The following is a 23,950-nucleotide window of genomic DNA, read 5'->3' as shown; positions in this document are numbered from 1 at the left end:
CCACCCGAGATCTAGTCTAATCTGTTCCTAAAGCCTGTAACCAACCCCTGGCTGCTTCCCCATTACACTGGGCCTGCCTGGAGCCCCTGCGCTGCAGGTACTGTCAGGAATGTCCCCTTCACTCCAACGAGACTCTGCAGCCCTACAGTAGATTTTCCCAGAAGAATCGCTTCTCTGCTGCCATCCCAACCATGTTCTAGTTTATTCTTAGCAAACTGGCTTAGCAGAGCAGTCATTTCTTAGTTTCCAGAGCCTCAGCTGGGATGAGGCTCTTCCCCTCCTTGGGATATTGCCCTATGCCCTTCAGCATGAGGGCTACTGCTCCACACCAGAGCTAGAAGCTGAGGACTCCCAGCCAAGAAAATTTGCAGATTCACTGTTCTTTCTGCAACTCTTGCTTGCAGAGTTAGAAAGATCTGTAGAGCCCAACAGGCTGCCCTTGGGATAAGCTTACTATAACACTTCTTCTGCCAAGGCCTGGTCCATCAGTCCTACAAACTGCCCAAAAATCACACACAAGGAGAGCTTTTCCCTTACCTGACAGATCAGAAGGAGAAAGCACTCCTCCTCATCTCGCACTTGCATACCAGCCGAAGCATGGCCAAGCAAGGATGAAGACTCAGACAAATAAGGCTATGATTCTTCAGATAGATGGTGGTAGGTAAAAAAGTAGGTCCCCAACCACCAGAGTTGGGGGAGCGGACATTGTACTTGGGGAATGGTATTTAAAAAAACCAAAACCCAAACACACACAAAAACACCACCACAAAATAAAAAAAAAAGTTTTGCCTCCTCAGTTCTTCCCCAAGATAAATGCCCCCTTCTCTTGCCTTCAGCTGATGCTGCTGCTATGCCAGTCCACAGCTCCCTCAGTCAGTATGAGCGTGTGATCCCACCCATCGCAGGGCTAGTAAGGGGACATGTTTGTTATTTTTGTCCCTCGTGTTAACTTAAACATTAATCTCAGTCTTTTTCTGCAAGCCTGCCAACAGTACAAATTCTTTTACACTCATGTTTTTAAGTGTCTCCATAGATCCTTTGCTCCATCAAATGTATGTGGTTGGTAAATCCATGGCAACATTTGGGATAAGGTTGTAAATCTTTAAAAATATTGTACCCACTGAAGTAAATAGGATTTTGTGCCAGACATCAATGGGAGCAGAATCAGATCTTTGCTGGTTTCTAAGCCCATTATGCATCTCCAGTACATGTTTTCATTTACTCTAAATGTGTTGCAAATGAATTACCTTAGGACGAGACATTTATTTTAAGTCACAAAGTCATGTTATCCATTTCTAGCCAGCATAATTTTTTTTTTTAGCTGTAAGGGAAATAATTAAAAACTATTTTAAGACTGCATGGAACAGTCTCAGCCAATGTTTGGCTACCAACTAGCCTAGTGGGTTATTGGTGTTTTTTTGTTTTTAAATAGTAAACAAATCCACTTTGTAAAGTAAAAAATACAACCAGTAGATGACTGCATTAAAAAAGTTCTCTTTTGCCATTCTCCCCCTTCCCAGCTGCCATGATCACCATCACCAAGGCAAGGCAGATTTACAGATGACTCACTTGGTCTTCAGAATACCCTAAGCTTTGTCAGGAAGTGAGGTATCATTTTATCCAAACCCTCTACCAGACCCAAAGCCAAAATTTAAAACATGTTTTTGCAATGCACTGTGAAGAATTATCCTGGCCTACAGCTATACTAAATGCTCTTATTTATTTAGTAATAAAAACTTGCAGCAAGGGGAAACCAACATTAAGCCAAGTATCCTTGAAGACATTCCAGTAGGATTCAATGCATTAATAAAAAATAAGCTTTTGACACCGGTGAAAGAAATCCTAGTGTATTCATTTTCCAATACTAACGCTAAAAGTTTAAGCCTTTGTTGGAAACAAGAGGCTCATTAAGGAAAACTTATTTAAAGTCTTGGTACATAGGTCTAATGTGATCCACAGTTTTACAACATCCTTGCAAATACCTTTTGGGTCACCATCTTGTACATCAGCTAAAGTGGGGCTGCCAGTGTAGATTAACAAACTGAAGCCTGAGCTCCCCCCACCCTCCAAGCATTTCGGGTTTATTTAGAACAGATTTAAGCCCATACTGCGAGTCTAAAACCTTCTGCCACATTCACTACCTGAAAAACCAGGACTACACTCAGAAGGTAATAGAGTTCTTCACTGCTGAATTCAGTCAGTCAAGAGCTAGCAAAACATAATTTAAAGGAAGCAATGTGTATTTTTAACTTGGCTCTGGACACCCGGAATCATCACCCATTTTCCCATGCACAAACTCTACTGCCACCATCCACCCAGGACTTCATCTTCACATGAACCCCAGACTGATGCGAGAGGCAGGAGTGGTGGGAAGGATTTCCAGGTACAAGAAGGAACTCCCCAACAGCAGCTTCAACATCACACTTGCAGCAACCTTCTCCTAGTGTGGCTAGGAGCTCATCACACCACCTCCCGGGTCTCTGGGCTGGCAACCTCCTGTGTTCAGAGCAGAGCTGGCTCCCTCTTACCCTGCAAGCATTGCTGCTGCATCATGTAAGAAACGCTCATGTCACTAGATGAACCAAGAGCACGACCCTTTCTGAGGCAATCAGCCCACAGCAAGGCCATGCAGCTCTACCTCTTCCCCCCCCCGCATCAGTCCTGGACACCCAGAAAGAATGCTGTGTGGGTGAGAGCCCTCTGTCCAGCTAGCTGAGCTAATCCTCTCCTCTTGGTTGAAAACCTAAGCAATAACCCCTGTCTCCATTTCCAATTTGGGGACTACTGCATTTCAACACCTGAAACTCAAACACAGCTGGTTATTACACAATGGTCAGTACCTTAAGTGAGATGCTACTAAAATGATCTCACTTAGTACTACTCACTCCACTTCTTAGCTCTCAACTTTAGTACTTAGCTCTCAACTTTAGTACTTTTCATCACCATCGTCTTCTACCTGGCAAGCCATGGGGATCTCCTCAGACTACTAGAAGTCGCTAACAGGACCGCGCCTATCAGAAGTGTTTCCAACATGAAAACCTAGCCAGGAATGAGGGGGTAGAAATCACAGAAGCAGAGAAGGAACATTTTCTGGCAGGCTGGTTATAAGACATTTCACAAGCAGGAACAGGTCTGACATATTTCTGAACATGGCATGAACTTTTTGTTTTTGCAAAATCTGATTGGCCACAATGCCAAAAAAAGCAATCTGCCACCTTTTATTCTGAATAGACAGCCAAAAGCAGAAATCAACATAAGGAACAGATTGTGAAACTACGTAAGCAGGAATTTTGTTGGTCATTCACAAGCAGCAAACACAGGTAATTTGGTGTTGCAACACTGCGTGACCACCAAAACAAAAGTGCTTATGTATAGAAACACTTCCACTTCAAAACTCGTGGCTGTGACACAGCAGCCACGTGGGTACTCCAGACTCCTAGAAGTTGCCCATGAAATCTGTGGCTTTGAAAGATACAGGTACTCATCAGCTCTGGTTTACAAAGACACTGCTCTCAGATTCCTTGGCAGCTGCAAGAAAAACAGGTTGTGAAAATACAGAAAGGTCACTTATTTTTCCATCATGTTTAACGAACAAACAAACCAGAGATGGAGCCAGCTACACCAGAATGAGGACTTGACCTATTTTTGTTTCTGGCCTGAAGGAGCTCAGCACACACTAGTAACAAAATATTATTTGGCACCTTAAGGAATTAAATTTCCCATTTGGTTTAACATTCAGAAGATGCTGAGCCTGGTACTTAGAAGCTTGGGAGTCTGAGATGTTCAAGGGAACATCGATTAAATCTTCCCATGACAAGAATCTGGGAGCAGGGGACCAACACAAATTCTTATCTCTTGTCCAAACTACAAATATCACTATAAGTATTCAAAACTGCAGTGAGGAATAAGCCATTTTTATTTTAAAAAGTGTGCATTACTAGTTAGTGAGTGATGCTATTTGCATTATGACAACCTGAGAACTGTAAAAAGAGCTATTAAGAATAACTAGAGGCTTCAACACCTCAGAAAAAAAATACCAGCTGTCAACTTGCCAGATCTTTGTACATCACACAGTGCCAATTGCATTTTTGCTTCCCTCATTGGGGGCCAGTCCATCTCCAGAGGCAGAATAGTTTCTGATTACTCCGGACATGGGTCCCTGCCAACACAGCATGGTAGGAGCAGGAGACTTCAAGGCAGTGGGAGGATCAACCATTTTCTCCACAGGGCAGAACAATCCCACAATGTTATGCACCATGGAGCAAATTTCTTAGTTGTCAAAAATGCATCATTAATGAATTTAAGAAACTAAGCAGCAGGAAAAGTGTATTCAAGGCACTGAGGTTACAATCTTCAAAAGAAGTCTAATTAGCTGGTAGTGGTTTTTTTCAGGCAATGCTCTTGTCCTATAGTGCTGCCCTCAAAATTGTGTGTGCTGCATATGTATGGTTTTCATTTCACTGATATAAAACCATTTTGTAAAAACACTGGCAAATCCTTCTTCACCCCCCAAAACCACATCCTCTTTTGGCTGTAGGACAGCTCCTCACAAAATCATCTACTGCTTAACAAGCTAGCCAAATTAGGGCAAAGCCACTTACAACTACACACATTATAGATGTACATACATTACTACCCCTGGGTAGTTTAGATGTAACAGTTGCACGAGCTAATCCTGTCAAACCCAGACATCCAAAGGAGCCCAACTCCACCAAGTAAGAGTCAAAGTACCTGGAAACATAGGACAGTTTTTCCTCTTCCTTGTCTCTCATATATGCTCAGGGCATCAAATGAAGGCCCTCAATGAAGCAATTTTTCATTTTAAATTACTTTTCTTTCCTGCCAAAAGCACAATACAGTTATTTCTTCTCTTACATCTATGCGATATAGAAGATCTCTTCTTTATTGTTATTATTTAAGAAGATTACTGGAGAATAAAGAAGGAATCTCTCTTGACCACAACATCTTCTAAGGAGAAAGTTTTCCATTGGCATGTTCCTCACCTGCAACAAAAAGCTTCAAGAGACGGCAAAAAGAATAAAGGAAAGCAACCTATCAGCCTAGCTGTACAAGACTTTTGTCATCAGAAAAAGGTGGTTTGATTTCTTGGTTTTGTTTACTGTAGCAAACTACCTTTTTCTTTTTTCTTCTTTTTTTTCCCCTTCCTAGAAGCCTCTATGCATATCACATAACCTGAAAATTAACTGTGAGGCTAAAGAAAAGGTTAGAAAGAGTACATTTTGAGGGTAGAGCTTCAAGGAGCTACAACAGGTGTGCAAGAAGACCAGTACAGAAAGCAGTCCTACTGCAAGCGGAGAAGCATCTCTTCACCTTAGCTAACTTTCACACAGCAGAAGTTCAGCTGTCTCTTACAGGACCTTACAGATGCAGGAAAGCAGCTGGCGTGAACTCCTCTTGTGGAGGAAAGCTGTCTACTTTTCACCTTCCTATATGTTTGAGTACATCTGCCATGCAACAGAGAGAGAATTAATTCTACCGCCCTGTTTCAGGACATTCAAGGGCAGGATGAGCTCTCCACAAGTTAGCCCTCCTTTCCCCATACTCCTGGGATGCCAAATTTCAGACCCAAAGGCTACAAAAGAAATGCAGTCAGATGTACAATTAAACATGCAAAGTTTCAATTATAAAAGGAAGGGTGCAACCCACTTAACCCCAGTAGATGGGCCAGGTGTATTTAATTGCATGACTGTATACAGTTGAACTCTAAAACAAGGATTTCTTGTTTGTTTGGAGCTTTAAAATCCTCAGTGTTGCAAGAGAATAAAATTCTATTCTTGAGAGACAAGTATATGCATATTCTCCCCAAAGTTCAGAAGACAGAAGCAACAACTTCATCAAAACAGCTTTGAGCAGTACAACACTACATCTGAAGCCGTTTGGCTGGGAAACTTTCTAAAACATTTTTTGTGGCAACATATCTTCTGGAAAACAGAAGCAGAGGGCATATTCATTTTTGCAGAATCTTACTCTCCTCATACAAATCCCAATTCTTCGTGCAGGTGCTCAGCTCATGTAATTCATTACGAGTGACAGTGGGCAGACTAATGAAACTATTCGCAATTGTGTCAGAACTGCAACGCACAAGCATTTAAGTGCAGAGTTAAGGAGAAAGATTTAAGGGTAAACAGAAAGTGGTGGTTCTCCAGGCCCAAAAGCAGCTGGACAAGACATCAGCTACAAATAGGCACAGAAAGGCTACCAGTCCTTAGCGTGGTCACACAAGGGCACACATTCATCGAAAAAAAAACCATTAGTTTTACCATATCACCATGATCATAAGAGTAAAATCATGTCCATTTGACAGTAAAAAGAATTTTTAACTCCTAATATTCTTAACTGAGACATTCCTTAAGTCCTACTTTTTTCTCAAACCTTAAAACATTTTGATGATTCCCACATGTTCTGATTTACTTGTCTTTTAGGAGGCCAGAGGAAAGTATACAGCTCTTGGATTTTTGCAAAAAGAGACAGGGAAATTCAGGAATCAAAACACAATATGCAATTTCATTGCATCCCATTTAAATGACTACACAAAATGAGTGCTTTAAACATGCAGACAGAGCTTGGACTTTGCAAATAAATTATACAGTTGCAATATCAAGAATTAGTGCTAGTGATAGGTAAATATAAAAAAAATGGTTAGCCTGCACTAGATGTGGTGCTCAGACACTGTTAGCCACGTGCAGCGGACATGTGCACACGTGCGTGTTTATATCTGTAAACAGACAGGTACCAAGAACAGCCTGTGCCTTCCTGTATGGACTCTACTGCCAGGACAAAGGGTGAAGCAACCACCAGATTCTTAGTGAGACAGAAACTGCATCTCATTAGATTAAATTAGATGAGGCTCGATGCAATAAGACTTTGTGTTATACACCAGTGTGAACCATCGTGGAGATGGACCGTAGAGAATGAGGTATCTCAGTCACACGGAAATTGTTCTCCTGAACATGAGCCAGTCCAAGGAGCTAAATGCAAACCAGTGTTTGATAACCTTGCCATCTCCTAAGTTCGTGACACCAGACTATTCCTGAAGCAGCTGGTGAACAGTGTTATGCTCTTGTCAAATATGCCTTAAAGTTTTGCATGAAGAGGGAAAGGATGAAGCATCACAGAGCTCACATTAACACAGCTAAACCTATCTAATTACTCAGTCCAAGCTCCTGAATACTCAGTTTTAGGAATACTTGGCTACGGCTGTATATGTGGGTGTTCAGACCTGTCACTTTAAGCTCTGGCAATGTAACAAAATCCTAGATCAGTTTACTATGCAGATTTTTCTCTTTCCACCCATATTAAAAAAGCAGCATCAGGAATGTCACAGACACTTGTTTCAATAATTAACCTCAGTTTCTTTGGGAACGAGTCCTGCACAAGGTGACAGCAACACCTTGTCACTAGAAAATAGTACATATGAAGGATCATGTCCATACGGAAACTCTTCTGCAAATGCCCAAAGCTCACCCACCTACCTCTTCTGACCCAAAGGAGAGCCACTTGTGAGTCCAACTCCACAACAAGGTGAAGAAAGGGTCCATACATTCAAAGACATTCAAACAAAAGCTTCATAACCCTCAGGCACATCATAGTGGGGTCCCAAGGTTCACTATATGGTTTGTAATCACACATTCACAAGAGGACTTCAGTGACATTAGATGCCAAGAGGCCCCTGATGGTGGTGTAGCTGAAATTGCTGAGAAACACACCTTTGCTCAGTCAAATAAACAGGAGACAGGGAAGAGCCACCCATGTCCAGCCCTGAGCAGAAGGCAAAATTTGCACTGACAAAAATAAGCAAGACAGCAGCAGGATACGCTTCTTATACCCTCATGCCAGCGGTATTTTCAGAAAGGATTTTCAGCTGCCTGAAAGGGATATCCCTTAATGCCAGCTAACCAGTGCTCCCAAGCATACAAGGACATCCACTCAAAACAAGCTAAAGGGACTTGGGTTGCCCAAATGCTTTTGGCAAAACAAGGAACTTGGTAACGAATAGTTCATAAGTAAACGGACATAAAGTCTCCCTGTGATTTCTTCATTAATGCTTCTTCTAAGTCCTTCTTTCCCTGAAGCCTCTTTTACTCACACAGATTTTTATTTTATTTTTTTAAATCCCTTATGAGCTCTCCTAGATCCCCCTCTGCAGTTACCTTGTTTATCGTCAAATTGTTTCCATTTCTTCAAAATATAGCCAGCCCTTCTCTTTTGCTCTTTCTACTTCTACATGCCCCAATACCCTATTTAATCAGTGTCTTAAAAATTGTTCTACTAGAGAGAAAAAAAAATTAGTGGAGAGGAGTAAAACTCAGAAATTACAGAAACTCACTTAATACACAAACAAGATTTAAAAGTCTTTGTCTAATAAAGTAAAAAAAAAAAAAGAAAAACTTTGTTTTCTGGAAAACTGCATCCATTAAAAGATAAACTCAAACTCATACTTTTCCTTGTTTTCCTCTCCCCAAGGAGGGACAGCTACTCCAAGTAATCTGAGGGGCTGACTTGCCTGAAGCCCACAGAACCACCTGCTCTTTTCCAGATAAGGTCACATGCAAGTAAGAAAAGGTGAGATAGTTTCAATTGTTGATGCATTTTTTTCAGAAGCCCTTAGTATCAGGTTCAGGGGCTGTCTTGGTACCGCCCCCAACCTCCACAAAAGCCAGAGTTTATCCTCTGAATCTGAGTTTATCCCTTCTTTTTGCACGTTAGCTTGTCATACATCTAGACTATCTGGAATAAGAACTTCTTCAGAGGACTGAGCAAACAGCATGAACAGGAGCAAGAGAGAGTTCAGACAGTGTGGTCCTTCCAGCTGCAAAGGTTCTACCCTTCTACACAGTGACACTTGTTACTTGATGCCTTTTTCCAGATGTTGCCACTATCCTATTTCCAGAAACCTGGAAACTGCCAGAGATCCTAGCAGGCCAAAAAAGGTGCATCTGGGGGGGACAAAGGTGCACTAGCAACAAAGGGACAGACAGCAGTAAAATTGAAATCACCCCATTCAGCACTGTTTAGGTGCATATTTAAAGCAAAAGCAAGAAAGAACCACAACAAGAAGTGGGAAAAAAATGAAAATAAACCAAGTGAGGAACAGAACTGTAGGCTTACAGTACAAATCTCAAGAATAGCAAAGTAGTTTGCAAATCTGGAGTAAAAAGAAAGAAAGAGTTACACTTTTCATTGCCATTAAAGAAAAGAAAGTTATATACTGTTAAAAAATCACCTCTAGTTTCTCTTAAAAAAGAAGAAATAAGTTGAGGCAATCCATTACCACAGATGGCATTTTATACAATAAAATGAAGCAGAAACCTGTATTTTTTAATTTAGTCTGCCACTCTAACCAAAGTGCAGGGAGACTGGGGGGGGGAGAGAATTTGTCATAAATAGAGGCACTGCTATTAGCAGTAAAATAACAGAGTATAAACATATTTCTGTTGTAGTTTTCATTGGAGCGCTTTTTCCTGATAAAGCCACTATTATACTCAATATAGTTTATAATACATTCATAACACCCAAGTTGTTCATTCCCACAAACAACACTACGAGTGTGGAATTTTTCCTGTTCCTTGCAGTGACATTTTCTTGGCTTCTTCCTCTGGGAAAAATATTTAGGCAACAACTTCCCTTTAGTGCAATATATATATATATATATAAAACACACACCCACTTGAGTTATTTCATAAAGTTCAGTGTGCTGTGCTGCATTTTCACTTTTCTAGTTCACTAAGAGTCTCAGACTTTGCTTAACAGTAACATCTAGAGAGCTAAGAAGAGGGCAAAGTCAGCCACGTCAGAGTTTGTAAAGCTCTGTCATTCACTCGTTAGAGTTCATTTTGAAAATTCACCTTCCATTGAGTTACTAACAACAACCACCACCAGAAACAGGGAAGAGAGATAAAAAATCACCTTCTTTGTGTAATGAGGTTGTCTCTTCTTGAATAGCAGAACACCACCTCTTTCCAGAAAGACTCTGGAGCTTTCTGATATAACAAATTATCTTCTGCTCCACAGCAAAAGACCTCATTTATGATTACTAACCAGCACTGGATTTGAGTAAGATTCTATTGAACTTTTTCACATATTTCTTAGAGAGCAATGTGGCAAGTAGATCACAGCTTTCTGGAGATTAATCCGTGTAAATTAAATCCTATATATTTAGCAATACTGCATTTCAACAGGGCTTGTACATTGATAAAACTACTACATTCAAACAAACATTTTTTCTACATATAGATTCCCACTTTATGACAAGATTTTTTTTCCTTCCATATCAACAGTAATACAATTGCAGACTAACATTCTTAATTGCAAATTCCAGCAATTTTTAAATTCCATTTTATATTTCTTTTTGTAATAATTCAAGTTCTCTAGAAAATAGGATCTAACACTTTTCTAAGCAGCACCATTTTCTGGTTTCACTGAGCATTTCACTAAATGACCAATGAATGCCTGCTCCCAACCACAGCCACATGAAATATTTTCAGTATGTAAGCAGGAAGACAGACAACATTTAGAAAACTGACAGACACAGCTACTAAACCATCATTCCCAGATCTTTGAGGTAATTTGACAAAAATACAGCAAACTGATTAGTTTCGAACAGCAGCATTGTACAGATTAGTATCACCATCCACTGACCATCCAAAATCAGAGACTTCCCTTACCCCAAACGGTGGATATGAAGCAGCAGCAGCAGCGGAGGCAACACTCACTGCGGGAGGTGGTATTCCTGAAGAAGAAGGTGGGAACAGACCCAAGGCATTCAGATTTAATCCAGGAATTAAATGTGCTTGAAGCTGCAATGGCAGAAGAGTTATTTAAGATTTACAATCCTGGTTATTAACCTTAATCAAAATCCTAGTTGGCATAGGCTATTAACCTTTTGAGAAGATGTCAGTATGTTATTTTAAAAAAATTTTCATCTCCATTACCCCAAGGATGCTGCTTCAAACTTATTTCCCAGACATATGCACAGACCAATAACATTAAAAACATAGTAGGAAAGGCAGCTGAGAATCACTTGCTACAACTTAATCAGTGAAACATATGACAAACTTTATAGCAAAGAATTCAGGCAATAGTACGATTTACTTTCAGATTGAACAAAATTATCAGAAAAAGAATACAATAATTTTGGCTTTATACTAAAAAGACAGCCTGTAGAAACAGAGAAAGCCCATGCACGAGCCCTGACTTTTTGTACACGGGGGAATACGCCGCACTATAACCCCATCCTCCCTCCCATATCCTTTCCCTCCCATGCCTTGCAAAAGATGAAGTAAGATACTCCCAGCATTTGCTGGGAAAGCATCAACTATAAGTTGCATGTCCCTTACTTGACCACACCTGAGAAAATAACAGCATCATGTGGTAGGAAGCATTTGTTGTCCGTGATGCAAAACTTGTCAGTACCCTTTTTCACTTTTCCAGATTATTGCCCAGTAATATGGCTATGCTTTAGGAATATCTCAGCTAGAGACAGACACCATCTCAGGCCGCCAAGATAAGCCAATCACAAGACACCAAAAAAAAAACCCCAAAAACTTCACCAACTAAAAAAAGCTACCCTAATAATCACTACAAACTAAACTTGAAATCCATCCAGTAACAGAGGTAGTTTTCTGCTTACCACACCTTTGCCAAACAGCAGAGCAGCTTCAAGCTCGCCCCATGTTCCTGCTTGCTATGTGAAGCAAAAATGTACCACTATAAAATATTTTATTGTGTCTTCGTGTGTAGCTTGTGTCCTGCAATTTGCTTATAGTATGGGAGGGAGGGGAAAAGCAGGGAGAATATTCTCTCCAGCCCGTAGGAAAACCATGAAGAACAGCCATTTCTAGAAAATCAGAGACTACTGTAAACTGAAAAAATATTTCCAGCCTGTTTCTAGACCATATGATTTGGATACACACACAAAAAGCTCTTCATAGCTTATCAAAAATCTCAATCATTTCCCAATATGCATTAGTAATACTTTGGCAAACTAATGAGGTGTGTTGTTTTTATTACATAATCACCAGTTGAATAACTAAATGCCTTTATCATCTATATCAAGAAAAACCTTAATAAAGCCTTCTTAAAATAATTGAAAGCAGGAGAGATCCTTCTTCCATATGTTGTTATGCTTTTAACATGAAGAGACTGATAATCACTACTTTAACAAACATATACAAACTAGAGCACATAAACCACCAAAGTACATAAACACACATTCCTTTAGGTTTTTACAACAAGAAAAAAGTGAAATGCTCATTCATTTCCTCAATCTACATCAATTTCTCAGTTCCCCTACTCAAAACAAACCAGAAAAAGCCTTCATTAAAATAGCACACATACATAAATAAATAACAAAAAACCTCACCCAAGCCCCATGAATTAATACAAGAGGCAAGAGAGAGAGGTTGCAACAGGGAAATTCTGATGTGATATTAGGAAAGAAATTTTCACCTTGAGAGCAGTGAGACAGAGCACAGGCTGCCCAGAGAGACTGAGGACTTTCTACCCATGGAGATGTTCAAGAGGGGACAAGCCCCTACACAACCTCATTTAACTCTGAAGCAGGCCCTATATGGAACAACGCCCCTGATGGGCCAGGTGACCTCCAGAGGTCCCTCACACCTAAATTTTTCCATGGTTCTAGTTCCAGAAAGGGCTCATTCCACAAGACAACTCACATTCATAGCAGCAATATCATTTTCATAGGACTCCCTGATTTTCTTCATAATTTCTTCCTCAGCCTTGGCACAAGTTTCAATACTGCCTTTAACTGTAATGGTCCTTTCTGGATTATAGAGTGTCAAGTCCTGCAATCTGCAAATGAAACGGAAGCCAGTTAATTAGCAAACAGTGGAGGGTAACCCAGGTTTATCATTCGAGTGCGATGACATCCGAGTGTGTCAAGTTTGCCCTCCAAAGAGAGTAGTATCAATTCATAACAGGGCTCAAACACAGTTCTCAGAGAATCTGGAGAAACTCTGTCCTCACAGCAAGTGCAACAAAAGCCACCGCAGTGAGGTTTGGCATCAGGTGGTTGAGATGTTCTTAGGTGCAATGCAAGATGGAAACCATCACGCTCTGTAGGAACACGAGCTGCAGAGCAGTGCAGCACCATTCAGCTTCGCACTCCACACCAGCCCCACCAACAGAGAGAGGGCTTCAGACATTTTAGACATTCCAGAAACACAGACCATAAGAAACTTTCTCTCCTTGAGAACAATAGCGGATTCCTTAAGGAAGGAGGGGAAAAAAGCCCAAGTCTCAGTGAAACTGCAGGAGAGCCTCCAAATCCTCATAATGGGAAAACCAAAAGCTGTGTGCAAGTCAACATTTGCTGCAAAACACTAGTAACTCCTCAGGGAAAATGAAAGGGTTACAGCATTAAACTAGTTCTTTGTTAGGTAACAAATGCTGACCTACTATGGTAAAATGGAAGAAACCGGCTGGGAAGCTATGGCACATCCATGTACTGAGAAAAGGTAAGCTGAAGGGGTGGGAAAAAAAAAAAAAAAAAAAAAAAAGGTCAGAGCAGGGTGCAGGAGGGGTGAGGAAGCCCATGGCAGGAAGGAGAGAGGAAGCAGCATGCAAGGCTTGCTTTCTTGCACAGCAGGCAGCGTGGCAACTGTGCATCTCAGTTAAGCAGCGGCAAGCACAAAATGCATCCACAAAGCAATCTAAGTTTCCAGTGTGCGAGCACTGAGTTACTGCCTCAGGAAGGAAAGTGGTGGAAAACACCCCAAAGAAGAGAGGAAACACTTTCCCAAACCAACTGCCTTACTTTAACTTTATGGACAAGCTTACCAAAAAGCCTAAATGAAGAGATCAGGAGAAAGACTAATTAGACAAAGCAGAATCAATGGGCATATATGCTCTCTTTTATGTACCAATTAAACCAGGCAACTTCATGGGGCTATTTCAGGCATAGCATGACAAGTATAATCTTGAGGCCAAGATTTTAATGCAAATAAACCATTAACTTGCTAAATTAAAAAATACTCCGTGTTTACAGACAATGTGTTATTTGTGTCATCATCAGTAAAGACAAGTTGGTTTCACAGAACGAAGACCATTATCCCATTTACCCTGTGCACATCTTTTTTTTCCTTTAAGAAATAGCATTAACAGTCAGTGTACTGTTTGCAAACAAAATGTTTATGCCAACACATATTAAAAGAGCATGTTGGCCTTGCAGAACCTATTCTTGAAACACACTTATTTGGGTGCTTTTTCTCCAATTGATTCACTTCTCTTCCTCAGACTAATTCCATAAACATTTACATACCTTCAGGAAGGTCTCAGGTTCTTTCACCCAATTTTGAATTTCCTCTTTTTGAGGAACCTCATTCACTCTTAGCTTCCTTGCCTATTTTCTGCAGAACACTTTTTTTTTTCTTCTCTCCTGCATGTATTCACACCTCTTCATACGTCTTCGTGTGTCTTTCAAACTTCCTCCCTTTCCTACAGCCTATAAGACTTAATCTCACCCTTTCTGGCTAAAGCCTAAGTCCAAGACGCCCTCAAATGCATGGAAGTTCACGCCAGAGTATTCGTTATTCAGAACAGGAGGTTCTCTGAAGATGTTGCTCCAGGGTAAAACTACTATTAACAGCCAAGCTTCTACAGAGATGTTGATCTAATCAGTGATTTGCAGGTTTCCAGTAAAGGTGAAAACTCCTGTTTAATCTCAGCTAAATTTGAACAGGTTTCAGTTACCTTCACAAACTCACAGACCAAAAGCTATTACTTTGAAGCAGACTGATCAACGTATCCCAGTTTGGCTGCTAGTGGCCAAGAGGGACGGAACTGCTACTAAAAATACTCTTTTCAGTATTTGTTTGCTTTATTTCCTTCCCTTTTGTCCAAAAATCTAATTTATACCAGAAACTACAGCATCTCTAGTTTTACTCATTTTCACACATAGCTCAGAACTGATCCAGGCTTATAGTTTAAAACACTCGTCATTACATATGGTATAATATGTTAAAAACAACCGACACTTAAAAATATAGTCTAACACAGGCTCCACATAGCCTATGTTATTTTTAGGCTTGCTCTTGACTGAGTTTACAATGAAGACTCACTGTTTACATTAAATTTAGCTGAGCTTAAGTAACAGTTTAATCCACATTATGGAAAGCCCTCCGAAAGGCTGTTATCTCAGCCTTCAAAACACATAATATTTTTGTAAGAACTCTATACCTGAATGTACCTCAGCGACACTGCTGCTATTTGAGACATCTCGACAAAAGATTAGGCCACCAAAAACTTACGGAGATATCGTGATTTTAGTATCTGTGTCCTGTTCAATTTTCTTCAGGTTTCTTCCTTCTTTGCCAATAAGTCTGCCAACAAAGTTGTTATGTGCCAATATCTTCAAGGGAATTTCTTCTGTACTGTAATGGAGGTTACACCCAGTGAGACTTTGAGACCAGAGTGCAAGTTTTTATGCACGTTATGGATAAATTTTATTTTCATAGAAACGTCTACAACATTTCTATATGTCTATATGTTTATACTAGACACAGAACGAGTCCAAGTGCAAAGCACATTTCAGCACTATCATCTATAGCTTCATTGTAACATACCTGCTAAATAAAAGTCAGACTGAAGTACCAAGAGCTGTTGGGAAGGAAGAAATACACCTTAAAGCTTTTAGTGAGAGCTCACAACTTGTTATGCTCACTCTGATTAAAACCTATCAGTTGCTCAAGAAACTTCAGTATTTGCTCCAGTTCACCACAAAATCACAGCCAGACAATGGCTGAAAACATAGATATGTGCTGGGGCTAATTAAGCAAGTAGGCTCTCCTGAAAGGAAAAAAGTCCTAGTTCCTTTACCTACTTAAATATGGATAATGGCAACAAAGATGCACTTGTTAACAGTTTTTAAAGACTACATCTTTAAATGGAGTCAACAAGAATCCAGAATTTTTTATGCCTCCACAATGAAATGCCTTTTACTCACAATTTAGTATCTTGAGCTTCCTTTTGCATGATCTCCATAATAATTTTACAAGCCGTTGAGCAGCCTTCAGGAGTTGAGTGGATGGTAATTGGTTTCTCAGCAGCACCTGCATTCTCTTTACGATGAATATCAATTCTTGAAAGAAAGAAAAACACTAACTGTAACCATGTACTCTATGGTAAGCCTTGAATATTTCCAACTCTCATAAAACTAATTTATTTTGAGCTAACACTGACTACATTTAAGTGGTATACTTTGCAAAATTAAACTACTACCTAAACATCTCCTAAATACTACTTTGTGTGTTACAAAGGGCCTCTCCTATCCTGATTTTACCAGCTAAACCCTGTCTTTGTAGACACTGGGATCTCCTTTCCTCATTAAACTCCATCAAGATATTCAGGGGAGTTGTTAGATAGACAATCTGTGGTAAACCACTGAAAACAATGTTTCATCAAGCACTTCCAACACTATCACCAGCCCAGTTGCTCCACTAATGACGACTGTGCAGGTACAGTACAGTCAGGCTTTGTCCCACCTTGTCTTTAAGGACCTCAGCAGCAGTTTCCTAGCACTTCTCTGCTAGCAAGTAGCATCATAGTACTTGCATTCATCCTCAAGATTACTTTGCTATGCTTTTTAATCCTGACATTACCTTTCCTCTAGCTCCACGCTCTATCACCCTAAAACTACTAGCCTTAGTCTACATCATGGTTTGTGTAGCTCTAGGAATTTAACAAAAACTATGACCTACATCAAGACAATGCCTTGGATGTTATTTGTCCTCTGCCAATAACTGCAGGTCACATACTCTTTCCACCTCTGCTTTTTGTTTCCCCCCCTTCCAAATCATACTTGTTTCCAAACTTAACAACCAACCATGCTGCTTTTCAATAAACCACTTTATTTTTCCTGTTCTTTCTGATATTGAAAACTCATTTTGTTTCATGGTGCAACATTTTCTAAGAAGCCCATGGCAATCCTTGGTGCAACTGGAAGTAGACGACATTTCTTTTTTTATCCCCAAAACAATGAAAATATCATTCTTGAAGCCGTGTATCTGTAAAGTTCGCAACCTGTGATTATTTCTGCGCTATCCAGCCTTCTTTTAAGAGATAAAAGCTTTCCTTATGCCAATCTTTCAGGATTTTTATAGTCCGAGAATTAAATGTTTCAGATATCACTTGAAAAATTGGTTGCCTGTAGGCAAACTACAACCAAGTCTTGTCAGGACACCACAAATCTCTTAAATCTGTGTTGTTAAACATAGCAAATAGTCTCCTGGGTTACAACATGCTAATGAGAGGTTGAAAGGAGCATCATGATAATCCTGGGTTTGAGGGGGGAGGGGGAGCCTGGGTGTTTGTGGGGGGTGTAATTAGAGAGGACTCCCTTATCCTTATTAACTACTCTCAAAACTGAAGCCACCCACCCTCACACACAGCTCATTTACACGTCCTGCCTGCTGCAACTACAGAGCTGGGGGCTCGTACCAGTGTACTGCTGAAGACAGCATCTTTTACTCTCTGCTCTTAGGGTTATCCTGGAAGAATACTTTGAATATGATCCCCGCCTCTCTCTGCATCGGTGCTGAGCTCTTCCTTGTGGGTAGGGATCTAACAGGCACTGAAAACAATCTCCTCCAGTGTCTCTAGAACCTAGCGCTCTAAGCTTCTTAGGTCACTTAGCAGCTTGCTTTTTGCCTCCCATGCATTTCTTTAATCTGTATTTTGGAGTGATCTGCAAGTTGATAGCAACAAATGTTATTCACCAGAAACACATGGGGGTGAGGTGCAAGAAATAGTGAGGGGAGATAGGAACGTTATTTTTTCTTCTTCCCCACCCCCCCGCCTCTTGAATTGAACACATTTATAAATCCTAAGAATGCCCTAAATTAAACTAAAGGTAAACACTTAAAAACTTGGATATGTCACCACACTGATTGTATGTCCCACAGACCAACATATTACAGCACTTTCAGTTTCACTTTTTGTGCCAGAACCTTATTAGTACACCTTTAAGCAAACTCTCTGGCATCAAGTACCATTCTACTAGCACTGCATAATTTCATTTTTTTTAAAAGAGAGAAACAAGTCAGCTAGTATTTGAACATGTGTCAAGGACAGAATCCAGTCCTTAAATAAATCTTGCAAAAGATTTCCTGTTCACTGTTATCTTCATTTGCTCTCTGACCACACAGGTTAGTTGTGAAGTTTTACAAGTTTCACTTTACATGGGAGATGAGGACACAATATTAAAGCTTACAATTACAGTTTTGTAAAATAACTTACTTGGACTGTGTCTGCTTTGTAATGTTTCTGATTGTCGCTCCTTCTTTCCCAATAATGGCTCCTACGAACTGCGTGGGAACCAGCATCCGTAGAGGAACGTCCGACTGTGGTTTCTGCCTTGTGGTTGCACTGGGTGACCCTTGCCTTGGAGGACCCCTCTGTCCAAATCCACGCCTTCCCTGGGGATGTTGTTGTGGAGGTTGCTGGGCTGCCATTTCATCAGGGATGTATGCAACTTTCAAGGAATAGTTTTCAAGCTGAAACCCATTCAGTTTTTCTATTGCTCTGTTTATTTGCAAAGGGGTGGAGAGAGGAGGAAAAAAAAAACACAATCACATGCAGGGCCTTATGAAATGACAAGTCATTCAGATATAGACTTCTGCTCTTTCTAAATCACATGCCAAAGCTAAAAACTGGTTCCAAGATGAAAAACTACATTCGAAATTCTCCAGTCAAGATTTTGATTATGAAACTTTTTTTTTTTAAGTCACCATATTAAGGACTACAAGTTAGTTCTTGCTTGCTCTGGGCTTCTGTGCACTTTAAAGGTTTTGCTGGTGCAACCCTATCAGCAAAACCTCACAGGAGACAGAGCTTATACACTCAAAAGCATTCTTTTGCCTGATTTAATTTAAATCAGTTTCCCAAATAGAATTAAAGCTGCACCAGAGGGAAAACTTTTTAGCTGCTATCACAGCACCTTCATTAGGGTTTTTGCCAGCAAAGCTATTTGGCTGGAGTTTTTGCAATAACTGACATAGCTATGACAGAAAAAAGCAAAAAAAAAAAAAAAGATTCCAAGTAGCATTAAATTAAGTAGTTAAATAACTTATTTTGGCTTTGTACTGTTGAAAATCAACAGCATTTGAAACTCCACTTAGCAGACCACAACAGCACCTGCAACTTACCAACCAGTCATGTTGTAAGCAGGTTTAAAAGTTAACAAGGAAATTAAAGCCAACACATCTGTTAAACTTTCCATAGATGCAAAGGTGTTAGAAGGCATTTAAACAGTGTTTCAAGTTCTCTTGTGCTTTTAGGCGAAGCAGAGCCCTCTGTTAAATATCATAGAGGGATATTGCCCAAATGCACACAACGCACTTGCACCGAGGTCAGTCACACCGAATAACCACCCGGTTGCTCAGCTCTCCCCCTACCCAGCCCCTCTTTCTAACCAAGGTGGGGCCAAGTTCGCAAGTCAACCTGACCTACTGGACTCCTCCTCTTTGCAGAGGGAGCACAACTCTAAACTTAAAAATGACAGGTTTCTGGAGGGTAGATGATCTTCCACTCACAAACAGAACACAGTCAATACAATTAAAGATCCAGGAAACGGTAGGAATAACTAAGCTACATGCAAAACACTGGTAAGCTAGTGGTATAAAATTAACATGTTTGCCCAAGAATAACATTTCAAGTTTCAGTACAGAAGGCATATTATTCAGATTATCAGCAATATGATACATTGATACCACTGAAACATGCATTGATTTGGGGTAGTTTATAAATGCCAGGCTTAATCTTGGACCAAAGACTACTGATAGATTTTGTTTAAAGTCAAAATTTAAATTAAAAACAGTAGTGGGAGGGAAGAGGTTTCCATCTCATTAAAGAACCCACCAACATTTTTGTTAAAAAGCTCCAATAACCATATGCTCTGGAGCAAGGCCTCTGAAATTCAGAAGCTTAATCCAGTCCCTCCGTTCACACACATTTGCAGGTGGTTGCTGCCAGTTTACCAAATGCTACCCTCAGCAACACTTTTACTCCTGCCTCTACTGCAGAGATAAAGGACAATGCTAGCCAATCGCCTAAATTTTCGAGGGTAGCCAGTGAAAAGTACTGCTCATCTCCCAGGTGTCCCACTTGACAGTCTGGGTCTCAAGCAGCTGTTGAAGCCGAGCAGCAGCTTTGCAGATAAGAAGCGGTATATGGGTACTGAGGATAACACCCCCCCTCCATCTCCCAGGGGTTGAACCAGCATCGTCGAAATACTCCAGTCGGACAGTAAAGAGCTTATGAGAAAACAAGTAATTTGTGTCTTTGGAGCAGTGTTTAATAAGGGCTGGTAATAAATAAGGCCCAAGGCAATGCCAATGAACAACAAGGAAAGCAAAATATTGAATAACTGATCACTGCTCATTAAATACTTCTGTTCTCCAAATGAGACACAGGTCCTTCGGGAACAAGGCGGGAGGGTAATTGCTCCCATAACAGAAGAATCTTACAGCGTATGGCAAAAGAGATCTGCATTAAAATTTGCTGAGGCTATTTCAAAGCTGACATTTCTTAACTTCTACTCCATGGACTTTGAAGAGCATTTTATTGCACAGAAAGCCATGTTTAGGAAACAGTAAGAGCAGTGAGCAGCCAGACTAGTGAAACTTGTGTTCCTATGGATTTGTGTCTCAAGTTTTAGTTTCTGCATAGATTTCCAATGTCTGAAAGGCATTTCACTGAAGCCTCTCTCCATAGAGATCCTATCTGGGAAAGGGGTCTGGAGCCTTTCCTTTTTATGCAACCCAAACATACTAAGTTCTTGTTGGTTGCAAATATCTAAGACCTCTATTTCTTGGTTGAGTTTTACTGAAATCAGCCAAAAAGCTGAATTGCTACTAAGGAGGGAAATGCACCACCAGACAGTGCAGTTGCACAAGCCGTTTCTTTTGGAATCAAACCTCAAGATGGAGAGATGAGCACCAACGATTTCAAACGTGCTGGTAGGCTCCGGATTGACATCTATCCCAACTCATTCCCTTCCACGCATTTATTTGACAAGTTCAGACATTGTTTCTTTCCCAAAATGCTTCAATCTCCTCTGGCTTTAAAACATCTTAGACCAGAATCCCAGCACTAATAAAAAACCTTACATTAAATCAGTGCATGAGACTTCTCACTCTTCCTTAGAAGTGGTAGGAAAGGAGAAGACCAGGCTTTTTGTTTGCAACCAAGTTACATACCTATCATGTTTTCACAACAAACACTATACAGCAACAACTGGCATATATATATATATATATATATGTGCACCGTACTTTTCCTGAAAAGAAGGTTGGAGTTTTTCTACTTAAGAACAATTTATAAATTGCTAAATGGTTCTATATGACTATAAGTACCCTAAATTCAAAGCAAACTGAGAAAAGTTCATTTGCCATTATGGAAAATCAGTTATGTCAGCAGTGAACCATCCCTGGTCACCAAAGCCATACGATGACATGGAAAAACAACACACTAAAAAATATTGGATGGGTTGTTTTTGAGCAAGTATTTGAAGGCAAACCTGCTTGAAAGTTCACTTCTCTAGTTAGATACTAGAGATACTACTGTAGCTGTAGTACTGTATACTAGAGAATCTAGTATACTAGAGATACTACAGTAGTATCACTTGTTTAAATGTCTAGATATTTACAGAGAAAACTTTAAAATAACTAATTCACCCTCTGAGTCAGAGAGTTCTCCATACTTTATAGGCTGACTTGTTTTATAATTTGACTTGTTCAAGTGACAAGAAGTCAGAAGAAGAGTCGATAATTAAACGCTGCTTTCCCAAGCCTTTTGTGGAACTAGTGTTTCCTGGGTAGGTGGTCCCACACTCTGCACTGATTTGGGCACACACGGGGCAACGCCAAGATAACTAATTTTCAGTGATGCAGCAAATACACAGTTCTGGTGCATTTCTTATAGAAGACACAAGCCCACAGCTTTTGAAAAGTCACTTTCACTGTTGAGTCTGGCCTTCACATTCCAACATTTGACAGTTTTCACTAGGTTTTTAAAGTATTGTCATACACCTTTCTTTAACTGTTCTGAACTCATTTTAATCAATTTTGTGGCACAAAACATAGGGCTGGAATCAGGCAAAATGATGGCTCAGAAGTCCTTCAGCACCATAACAAGCCCAAAATTTTAGAGGCATCTAGGCACCACTTCAGGAGAGAGAAGGAAGGAAAAAGAAACCAAGAATAGAGATGAGTGATTAAGAACTGTCTTCTAGATAGATGCAAAATTCCTGTAAAACAGCATCTAGGACAGCACGTGCTATCAGGAGAGCCATCCCCGCTCCCTGGGAAAGCCTGAGAGGAAAGCAAGTGACAGGTTCTTCACAGCACTAGCGGCACCTGTTTCAGTCAAGGCTATCATCGTTGTTGCAGTTCACCAAATACAAAAGGAGCTAGATTTAATGTGTAAAGCACATACTCACATTGACTGACCACCACAGAAACTCAAGTCCAAACCAGAGCAACACCACCTCTGCCTTTCCACAAAGACCTCTGCCTTCCCAAATGGGGCTGGGGGTCTCCTTCCATGACCACAAGTTAATAAAGGCCATGCAGGTTACCTCTGTCAGAGGGCACTACTGGTACCTACTGAAACTGGTACCTACTGAAACAACCCACAAACTGTCTTTTACACAAGGGCTAAAAGCCTTAGAGTCACTTAATGAGGACAAAGAGGGAGAAAAATTCAGTAAAATTCCTCATTAAGAGGTGCTCTCCTCCCCCAAAACTTCTTTAAAAATTAATATTTAGTGGAAATGGAAAATGTTTCCGTTTCATATACCAGCAAGAGCTGGTACACAGGAATCTCATAGTGTAGTTCAGAATTTTTTTTATAAAACAAATTCATTAAGAGACTGCAACAACTACTGCCTATGCTCTGCTAAGATGTAGAGCAGCCTGGCTTATGTTCATGTGACACCTGCTCAGAAGAGGATGCCTACATGAAAATGAAACCTTTAAACAAATATTTTGTATTAAGTCACCTGAGTTTTTCCCATCAAAATGACATCTCACCACTGTCCTCTCGTGAGCTCCCTAGGAAAGGATGTTTGCCCAGCCTTCTCCCTTCTGATGCTAGTGGAGGTTAAACATCCTAGATAAATGAATACAGTAAAAGCACCGAGTCTTGTGCTAGAAATCATTCATCCATTGATAGCACGATGACACTAAGCACTAGATGGAGAACATATTTCACTCCCACATGCAGCTTGTACGTACACCACCTTTCTTTTTTCCTCCCTGAACAGATACATTTGCATACTGAGAAGACAGATATACATGGTAATTTTTCTTTGGCATAATGATTTTTTTTTTGCATTAAATAAAAATATAGTTTTCATTAGTATTTCTAAAAATAAAAACAAAGAAAAAAAATAAATCCAAGCTTATAATCATACACCACTGAATTTTCAGTATTATTGTTCCTATGGCAACATTAGCCCTGACCCATGATGGCATGGGAAAGTATTAGTTATGTGAACTCTTATTCATTCATCAAGGATACATGGTTGGGTTGCGCACACAGATCTTTGTGCTTCATTGAAAGGGTAAAAAAATTGTTTCTTTTTGCAAGTATTCTAATTAAAAAGTGACCACTGGTGTCTTAACACTCAAAGTAATATACCTACTTATATCTGCAAAGAGGCAGATCCTGAGCTCCTCACACCGCAGCCCGCATTTAAAATACACCATCAGTTACGAGACACAGCCAAGACACATACCTCATTCCTGAGCTAAAAAATAAGATAAAAAATAAACACCTAGCCCCATACTAAAACAATATACACCCACTCCATATATGTGAGGGCAACTCTGCACAAAATTTCCCTTCCAAAATCCTGGGTAGAGCTAAATACTATAGCATGCACTAGACTCCTACACACTGGAACATTTTGGGG

The 23,950-nt window shown here is 40.2% G+C and overlaps 1 protein-coding gene across 1 annotated transcript in view; it reads right to left on the bottom strand.

The window, feature by feature from the left end:
* Positions 1 to 23,950, bottom strand: part of IGF2BP3 (insulin-like growth factor 2 mRNA binding protein 3) — a 120,624-nt gene that overhangs the window by 18,251 nt on the left and 78,423 nt on the right. Inside the window, exons 6-10 of the mRNA XM_009325760.1 lie at positions 18,274 to 18,558; positions 15,983 to 16,117; positions 15,288 to 15,410; positions 12,696 to 12,831; positions 10,686 to 10,817 (exon numbers count right to left, since the gene is read on the bottom strand). Coding sequence (XP_009324035.1) covers positions 10,686 to 10,817; positions 12,696 to 12,831; positions 15,288 to 15,410; positions 15,983 to 16,117; positions 18,274 to 18,558 — 811 coding nt within the window. The remainder of the gene's footprint in view (positions 1 to 10,685; positions 10,818 to 12,695; positions 12,832 to 15,287; positions 15,411 to 15,982; positions 16,118 to 18,273; positions 18,559 to 23,950) is intronic.

This window comes from Pygoscelis adeliae, unplaced genomic scaffold, assembly GCF_000699105.1.
Source record: "Pygoscelis adeliae isolate BGI_AS28 unplaced genomic scaffold, ASM69910v1 Scaffold226, whole genome shotgun sequence".
NCBI lineage: Eukaryota > Metazoa > Chordata > Aves > Sphenisciformes > Spheniscidae > Pygoscelis > Pygoscelis adeliae.
Note: the sequence above shows the minus strand (reverse complement) of the source record. Positions and strands in the feature narration are given on the sequence as shown.